This window comes from Grampus griseus (assembly GCF_964374135.1).
Source record: "Grampus griseus genome assembly, chromosome: 1".
NCBI lineage: Eukaryota > Metazoa > Chordata > Mammalia > Artiodactyla > Delphinidae > Grampus > Grampus griseus.
The window spans coordinates 38,260,456-38,270,344 of NC_139017.1; the positions used below are offsets into that span (position 1 = coordinate 38,260,456).

The 9,889-nt window shown below is 38.6% G+C and overlaps 1 protein-coding gene across 1 annotated transcript; it reads right to left on the reverse strand.

Moving 5' to 3' along the window:
* Positions 1-6,467: 6,467 nt before the first annotated feature.
* LOC309818271 (telomeric repeat-binding factor 2-interacting protein 1-like) lies at positions 6,468-7,656 on the reverse strand (the record flags this gene model as incomplete). The annotated part of the gene is made up of 1 exon (XM_082647855.1): positions 6,468-7,656. The coding sequence occupies one exon, from the start codon at positions 7,654-7,656 to the stop codon at positions 6,502-6,504; it is 1,155 nt and encodes a 384-aa protein (XP_082503981.1). The 3' UTR covers positions 6,468-6,501.
* Positions 7,657-9,889: the final 2,233 nt, after the last annotated feature.

The following is a 9,889-nucleotide window of genomic DNA, read 5'->3' on the forward strand; positions in this document are numbered from 1 at the left end:
TGTAAACTGATGAAATTTCCCTCCTTATTGCATAATTTCCATATTTTAGTTTTGGTCAACAAGGCCAGTCCCACAGAGAATTAGCAAGTTGTACGAGTTTTGTGTTTAGCCTCTGCTCCCTTTCCCTTTTGATGTTTGGCTTATTTGCTTAGCTGATCTTGCCTTGTTCCCACTCCTACAGCACACACTGGCTGTTATTCTAGCAGTGCTGTATGCTGTATGGACCATTCCTCCAGCCTCCTGGCCATTCAACACTCCCTGTAGCTTCACCTCTTCCCTCATTATTTACTGCTTCCCTTTTGACAATAAGTATTCTGATAGATTAATCTATTCTAAAGAATTTGTGATTTATAGTGTCTTATTTCTCCAGATAATGTTGTGTTGTGATATTTCAAAATGCAACTGCCAGAGAAACTCCAAGAAACATCATGTAAGTAGGAAAAAATGTATTAGTGGCAGGAATCCTAGGCTTGGGTGCAGGCCAGTTTGAGAGGCAATTTGGAGGCCTTTTGCTAGCCTCAGATTCACATTTTCTAGGCGGCTCCCTACATCATCTGAGGTGGAATTTTGATGCTCTGTTTCTGGTTTTTAACGCCACACTCAGTGAGACTATCATGTGAAATTATTACCAAGGGGGAATTTAGCCACTGCCTTTGCAAGCCAATAGACAGTTTATCAAAGGGTAAAGAGGACATTATTTCAGATCTGTCTTGGGTTTTTTTTGTAGGGCAGAGTCTCTGCTGTTTTATTTTCTTTTTTTCTGCTGTTTTATTTAATCAACATAGGCTGTTTCCATACTCATAATTATGAATAGAGGATTTAAGTTTAATGTTTTAAATTCCATGTTTCTAAGATTAATATTAAAAAGATTGAAAAATGGCAAGCCTTTTCAGGATGTATAATCAAATAGGTAAATTATATACACCCCTGGAGAAATTTCAAAAATTAACCAGTTTTTTAAAATATAATTTTCAATTTCATATACCCACTTCTCTATTAACATATTGCATTCACAGGGAGAGCTTTTTTTAATTTTTAAATTTAATTTAATTAATTTTTTAATACAGCAGGTTCTTATTAGTCATCAATTTTATGCACATTAGTGTGTACGTGTCAATCCCAATCGCCCAATTCATCACACCACCACTCCAACCCGGCTGCGGCTTTCCCCCCTTGGTGTCCAGACGTTTGTTCTCTACATCTGTGTCTCAATTTCTGACCTGCAAACCGATTCATCTGTACCATTTTTCTAGGTTCCACATATATGCGTTAATATACGATATTTGTTTTTCTCTTTCTGGCTTACTTCACTCTGTATGACAGACTCTAGACCCATCCACGTCTCAACTAATGACCCAATTTCGTTCCTTTTTATGACTGAGTAATACTCCATTGTATATATGTACCACATCTTCTTTATCCATTCGTCTGTCGATAGGCATTTATGTTGCTTCCATGACCTGGCTATTGTAAATAGTGCTGCAATGAACATTGGGGTGCATGTGTCTTTTTGAATTATGGTTTTCTCTGGGTATACGCCCAGTAGTGGGATTGCTGGATCATATGGTAATTCTATTTTTAGATTTTTAAGGAACCTCCATACTGTTCTCCATAGTGGCTGTATCAATTTACATTAACACCAACAGTGCAGGAGGGTACCCTTTTCTCCACACCGTCTCCAGCATTTGTTGTTTGTAGATTTTCTGATGATGCCCATTCTAACTGGTGTGAGGTGATACCTCATTGTAGTTTTGATTTGCATTTCTCTAATAATTAGTGATGTTGAGCAGCTTTTCATGTGCTTCTTGGCCATCTGTGTGTCTTCTTTGCAGAAGTGTCTATATAGGTCTTCTGCCCACTTTTGGATTGGGTTGTTTGTTTTTTTAATATTGAGCTGCATGAGCTGTTTATATATTTTGGAGATTAATCCTTTGTCTGTTGATTCATTTGCAAATATTTTCTCCCATTCTGAGGGTTGTCTTTTTGTCTTCTGTATGGATTCCTTTGCTGTGCAAAAGCTTTGAAGTTTCATTAGGTCCCATTTGTTTATTTTTGTTTTTATTTCCATTACTCTAGGAGGTGGATCACAAAAGATCTTGCTGTGATTTATGTCAAAGAGTGTTCTTCCTATATTTTCCTCTAAGAGTTTTATAGTGTCCAGTCTTACATTGAGGCCTCTAATCCATTTTGAGTTTATTTTTGTGTATGGTGTTGGGAGTGTTCTAATTTCATTCTTTTACATGTAGCTGTCCAGTTTTCCCAGCACCACTTATTGAAGAGACTGTCTTTTCTCCATTGTATATCCTTGCCTCCTTTGTCATAGATTAGTTGACCATAGATGCGTGGGTTTATCTCTGGGCTTTCTATCTTGTTCCATTGATCTATGTTTCTGTTTTTGTGCCAGTACCATATTGTCTTGATTACTGTAACTTTGTAGTATGTCTGAAATCAGGGAGTTTGATTCCTCCAGCTCTGTTTTTTCCCCCCAAGACTGCTTTGGCTATTCGGGGTCTTCTGTGTCTCCACACAAATTTTAAGATTTTTTGTTCTAGGTCCGTAAAAAATGCCATTGGTAATTTGAGAGGGACTGCATTGAATCTGTAGATTGCTTTGGGTAGTATTGTCATTTTCACAATATTGATTCTTCCAATCCAAGAACATGGTATATCTCTCCATCTGTTGGTATCATCTTTAATTTCTTTCATCAGTGTCTTATAGTTTTCTGCATACAGGTTTTTCTCTCTCTAGGTAGGTTTATTCCTAGGTATTTTATTCTTTTTGTTGCAATGGTAAATGGGAGTGTTTCCTTAATTTCTCTTTCAGATTTTTCATCATTAGTGTATAGGAATGCCAGAGATTTCTGTGCATTAATTTTGTATCCTGCAACTTTACCAAATTCATTGATTAGCTCTAGTAGTTTCTTGGTGGCATCTTTAGGATTCTCTATGTATAGTATCATGTCATCTGCAAACAGTGACAATTTTACCTCTTCTTTTCCAATTTGTATTCCTTTTATTTCTTTTTCTTCTCTGATTGCCATGGCTAGGACTTCCAAAACTATGTTGAATAATAGTGGTAAGAGTGGATATCCTTGTCTAGTTCCTGATCTTAGATGCAATGCTTTCAGTTTTTCACCATTGAGAATGATGTTTGCTGTGGGTTTGTCATATATGGCCTTTATTATGTTGAAGTAGGTTCCCTCTATGCCCACTTTCTGGAGAGTTTTTATCATAAATTGGTGTTGAATTTTATCAAAACTTTTTTCTGCATCTATTGAGATGATCATATGGTTTTTCTTCTTCATTTTGTTAATATGGTGTATCACATTGATTGATTTGCATATATTGAAGAATCCTTGCATCCCTAGGATAAATCCCACTTGATCATGGTGTATGAACCTTTTAATATGTTGTTGGATTCTGTTTGCTAGTATTTTGTTGAGGATTTTTGCATCTATATTCATCAGTGATATTTGTTTGTAATTTTCTTTTTTTGTAGTAGCTTTGTCTGGTTTTGGTATCAGGGTGATGGTGGCCTCATAGAATGAGTTTGGGAGTGTTCCTTCCTCTGCAATTTTTTTGGAAGAGTTTGAGAAGGATGGGTGTTAGCTCTTCTCTAAATGTTTGATAGAATTCACCTGTGAAGCCGTCTGATCCTGGACTTCTGTTTCTTGGAAGATTTTTAATCACAGTTTCAATTTCATTACTTATGATTGGTCTGTTCATATTTTCTATTTGTTACTGGTTCAGTCTTGGAAGGTTATACTTTTCTAAGAAGTTGTCCTTTTCTTCCAGGTTGTCCCTTTTATTGGCATAGTGTTGCTTGTAGTAGTCTCTTAGGATGCTTTGTATTTCTGCGGTATCTGTTGTAACTTCTCCTTTTTCATTTCTAATTTTATTGATTTGAGTCCTCTCCCTCTTTTACTTGATGAGTCTGGCTAATGGTTTTTCAATTTTGTTTATCTTCTCAAAGAACCAGCTTTTAGTTTTATTAATCTTTACTATTGTTTCTTTGTTTCTATTTCCTTTATTTCTGTTCTGATCTTTATGATTTCTTTCCTTCTGCTAACTTTGGCTTTTGTTTGTTCTTCTTTCTCTAGTTCCTTTAGGTGTAAGGTTAGATTATTTATTTGAGATGTTTCTTGTTTCTTGAGGTAGGCTTCTATAGCTATAAACTTCCCTCTTAGAACTGCTTTTGCTGCATCCCATAGGTTTTGGATCGTCGTGTTTTCATTGTCATTTGTCTGTAGGTATTTTTTGATTTCCTCTTTGATTTCTTCAGTGATCTCTTGGTTATTTAGTAACGTATTTTTTAACCTCCATGTGTTTGTGTTTTTTACATTTTTTTCCCTGTAATTGATTTCTAGTCTCATGGTGTTGTGGTCAGAAAAGATGCTGGGTATGATTTCAGTTTTCTTAAATTTACTGAGGCTTGTTTTGTGACCCAAGATGTGATCTATCTTGGAGAATGATCCGTGCACACTTGAGAAGAAAGTGTAATCTGCTGTTTTCGGATGGAATGTCCTATAAATATCAATTAAATCTATCTGGTCTATTGTGTCATTTAAAGCTTCTGTTTCTTTATTTATTTTCATTTTGGATGATCTGTCCATTGGGTAAGTGAGGTGTTAAATTCCCCCACTATTATTGTGTTTCTGTCGATTTCCTATTTTATAGCTGTTAGCAGTTGCCTTATGTATTGAGGTGCTCCTATGTTGGGTGCATATATATTTGTAATTGTCATAGCTTCTTCTTGGATTGATCACTTGACCATTATGTAATGTCCTTCCTTGTCTCTTGTAACATTCTTTATTTTAAAGTCTGTTTTATCTGATATGAGTATTGCTACTCCTGCTTTCTTCTGATTTCCATTTACATAGAATATCTTTTTCCATCCCCTCACTTTCAGTCTGTATGTGTCCCTAGGTCTGAAGTGGGCCTCTTGTAGACAGCATATATATGGGTCTTGTTTTTGTATCCATTCAGCAAGACTGTGTCTTGTGGTTGAAGCATTTAATCCATTCACGTTTAAGGTAATTATCGATATGTATGTTCCTATGACCATTTTCTTAATTGTTTTGGGTTTGTTTTTGTAGGTCCTCTTCTTCTCTTGTGTTTCCCACTTTGAGAAATTCCTTTAGCATTTGCTGTAGAGCTGGTTTGGTGGTCCTGAATTGTCTTAGCTTTTGTTTGTCTGTAAAGTTTTTGATTTCCCCATCAAATCTGAATGAGATCCTTGCTGGGTAGAGTAATCTTAGTTGTAGTTTCTTCCCTTTCATCACTTCAAGTATATCATGCCACTCCCTTCTGGTTTGTAGAATTTCTTCTGAGAAATCTGCTGTTAACCTTATGGGAGTTCCCTTGTATGTTATTTGTCATTTTTCCTTTGCTGCTTTCAATAACTTTTCTTTAATTTTTGCCAATTTGATTACTCTGTATCTCATCATGTATCTCCTTGGGTTTATCCTGTATGGGACTCTCTCTGCTTTCTGGACTTGGGTGGCTATTTCTTTTCCCATGTTAAGGAAGTTTTCAACTATAATCTCTTCAAATATTTTCTCTGGTCCTTTCTCTCTCTCTTCTCCTTCTGGTACCCCTATAATGCAAATGTTGTTGTGTTTAATTTTGTCCCAGAGGTCCCTTAAGTCGTCTTCATTTCTTTTCATTCTTTTTTTATTTTTTTTACAAAGTTCTATTTATTTTCAATAATGAAATCAACACAACAAAGAGGAATTAATCCTCTAATTTTTAAATTTAACACTATTCTTAGCACAAAACTATCCTCAATAAATAAAAACACATTACTAGTAACTAAGTGAGACTTTTCCCATGACTCTCTAAATTTTTGTGTTTTAAACAAAACTGGATGGTAGATAAAGAAATACATGCTAGAGACTTAACTGACACAGACTTGAAGAAAAGAACAGCCAACAAACAGGCTCCCCAAATATAAGTTGGCAAAAGAAATATGGGGTTTTCAAAGCAGCCCAGAAATCAGAGTTCACTGGGGTATGCAAGGGTTTGGGACAGTCCATGTTCAAAGGCCTTGTAATTAAATCTTTCCACATTCCTAGATTCTTGATTTGGAATCTATCATAATCTAGAGAAGCTTCTGCCAAAGGATAGGAGGCTCTTTATTTATGCTTTCTGAAAAGACCCATCTAATTTTCCGCCTTTGACTTTGTCACTAGCTCCTCTTACCAATACAGCAGGGATTCCATTCCAGAAAGCGGTTAGTACTATATAAACCAACCTCTCTGTTTTTGATTTTCCTTTTACAAACACATTGATACTGCCAGGAACAGCTCTAAATATATCCAATTTCTTTTATTTTCATCCTCCAACTTTGCTTGGCTACAAAATCTAGGACTCACAGAGCAACAATAGCATTTGGTCAAAAGATGAGTGTCAGTTCCAATGTAAAAATCTCTGAAGTTCAATAGTCACAAAAATTTTTTTAATGCCTTATCTGCCAAAGCTTTTTTTCCCATTGTCTTGCCAATTATTTCTTTCGGAATTCAATCCTCCGAGCTGCATTCTGAGCACCAAATTTTTTGACCAGTGCATCTCGGGTACCCTCATCATCTTTTTGCAAATCTAAGTCATCCTGTTGGGACCAAATGGGATACCCATCAGCCCTCTGACCGGACTCTAAAAAGGAGGAAGTAGCCTCCAGCTCACCACTATTTTTTAGGAAGGCCTGTGTAACTGTCGACAGATCCAAGTTAAACTTTTCCATTAACTGCCGGATGATCTTAATGGCAGCTCCCACCTCTGGTGCGGAAACTTTTTCTTCTTCTTCCTCATCAGGCTGTGTTTCTGAGTCTTCCTCAGGTGTGGGTGGATCATCATAACACATTGTTATATGTATTTCAAAATCAGGGCTCTCATCTACCACAATCTCCTCAAACTCCCGAGTGGCTTCTACAAGCATCTTTTTGACTGCTTCTTCATTCTCCTTGATCTCTTCCTTTTCAAATTCTTCTTCAGGCAAGTCTGGAGTTCTCTTATTCTGTGGTTCCCCGCTATCAGCATCCTCGGCGTCTTGCTCAGTTTTCCGCTTAAGTTTCTGGGAGGAGGGGCTCACTGGGGCCTCCCCCAACAGGTACTTATGCTCCAGGACCCGCAGGCGCTTGAGATAGCGGTCCTTCATGGACTGCCACGAGTGCTGGGTGAACGAGCTCTTCTCCATCGCTTTCCACAAGGCGTTGCCGGTGACGGAGCTGGGCGAGCAGGCATGTTCCTTCACATAGGTCAAGATGGCCACGTCCCTGCGTGCGGCTGCAGCTCGGGCTCCGTGGCGGCGGCGCCCCCAGCCTGAGCCCCGGGCTTCGTCTCTGGGGCCTGGTAGGCCCAACTGGTAGGCCTCCAGCGCGAGCCTCTCGTTGCGCTCCATGCAGTCCAGGATGTACTGCGTGGAAATGAAGTCACCCGAGGCCTTGGCCGCCGCCTCCCCGGGCTGAGCCAGCAGCACGGCCCCGGGCTCCTGCATGCGACACAAGGTGCTGCCGCCGTGCAGGATGAGCGTCGAGAGCCGGCGCTTCGCCGGGCTGGGACGCACGTAGAAGGACATGGAGCTGCCATCCTCCCTCACGAACAGAGTCGAGGAATGGGTTGACCCATTGGGGTCTTTGCCCAAATCCATCGCCTCAGCCATAGCTCACGCCGAGCACCAGAAGAAGGTGCCGTCTTGCCAGCGCACGGCGTACAGAGACCCTCGTTCTTTTTTTAAAATTCTGTCCCTCAGCAGTGCATTCTACCATTCTGTCTTGCAGGTCACTTATCCATTCTTCTGCCTCAGTTTTTCTGCTATTGATTCCTTCTAGTGTAGTTTTCATTTCAGTTATTGTATTGTTCATCTCTGTTTGTTTGTTCTTTAATTCTTCTGGTCTTTGTTAAACATTTCTTGCATCTTCTCGATCTTTGCCTCCATTGTTTTTCCGAGGTCCTGGATCATCTTCACTATCATTATTCTGAATTCTTTTTTCTGGAAGGTTGCCTACCTCCACTTCATTTAGTTGTTTTTCTGGGGTTTTGTCTTGTTTCTTCATCTGGTACATAGCCCTCTGCCTTTTCATCTTGTCTATCTTTCTGTGAATGTGGTTTTTGTTCCACAGGCTGCAGGATCGTGAGAGAGCATTTCTGATGTTTCCTACTACTGAATTGAAAATGCGTATGAAACCTGTAAATGCACAGTACTGTAAATACCTGCACTGATTGAATAGTCTCCCACTTTGTTTCTCCTGTGAAACAAGTTAACTACATGTGAAAACTGCATTGGCTTTTTGAGGTCACAGGTAAAAGTGGGTTTGAAAGTGGTCAGTGAACAGTTGTGGGGTAGCTACTCTCAGCTCCTCTGCGTTGAGCTTCACAGTCTCAGCTAGCAGTCCACCTTACTTGCAGTTCACAATATCTGTCACTTGGGGGCAGCATAATCACACACGTACAGGCCTGATGTCTGGTTTAACAAGGAAGAACTGATTGCAGAGCAAACCACAGAGCCCACGAACATGAAAATCAGGTCAAGTTTTTTTTCATACACACTGCTCAACTGATTGAAACGCAAGGTGAGCGTATTGGAAAGAACAGTTATTTTTCTATAATTGAAAATCCTTATCCAAAGAATATGTGATTTGCATTAGAAAATTATTTGTAATTATGAATTTTAAATTAGGGTTTAAGGGGTGGGGGGCAGGGTGGAAGAGTGAATGATGTCTTTCCTATCTGTGCATGGAACCATACACAGTAGTTAAGCCATTTGGCACTAATGTCAGACTTCTTTGTCTTAATCTACCATGAGATTTTGGGCAAGTTATTTAACATGTTTATGCCTTAATTTCCTCAAATACAACATAGGGGGAATTATAGTATGCATTCATAGGTTTGTTAAGGATGAAATGACCAATTTTAATACACATATACAGTACATATAAGTGCACTGTAAATGTTAATTTGGATTATATTCATGAGGTAAATGCTGACCTTTTCAAGTTGAAAGACCTCAACTGAGTATCAGCACACAAGAAAGCATTTGAGTGAGATGCTTACACTGTATTTTATGGTCGTTGGTCATAATGATCCTGGAAAAAATACGTTTGAAGAAGCTATTTAAGAGGAGAGCAAAAATATTAACGAAAAGAAATTTAAGTTTAAGTGTAAATTAGGGGAGAGGTCTCACGTGTGCTTATGTGGAAGAGAAATTTCCCTTCTTCACAAAGTCTTGAACCAGTACCTTTTAGTCAGTAACAGAGTAGTGGCTCCTTCCTACTTAGGAACTCACCTGTTACTAATGAAAGCAATATTGCAGTAAATAAGACCTGAAAAAACCTTAACAAAAAGACAATTCAAATTGAGGAAACAGTCTTTTTGAGTTCCGAATCCAAATTCAGTCAGCACTTACCAAGAACTTAAGAGAACTTAAACGAGCTTAAACTTTCTGGAGATAGAAGACCTGCACCCATGAAGGTGAAGCTATACAAGTACCAGAGTGAATGAGGTTGGAACTTAGAGGAAAAAGAAAGTTGAGCTAGAATGATTAAGTGGTAAAGAACTGGAAGTGGGATTTTAATGTGGCCTTAAATATTGTTTGGGATTTGGAAAGGAGAAGGAGGAAGAAGAAAACTTAGGTGGGTGTTATGGACTGAATTTTATCCCCCTCAAATTCATATGTTAAACTCCTAACCCCCAAAACCTCAGAATGTGACTACATTTGGAGATAGGGATTTTAATGAGATAATGTTAAAATGAGGTCATTAGGGTGGGGCCTACTTCAATATGACTGCTATCCTTATAAGAAGAGGAAATTCTAGCCTCCAGAATTATGAGAAAATACATTTCTGTTGTTTAACTCACCCATTTCGTGGTCCTTTGTTGTGGTAGTGCTAGCAAGC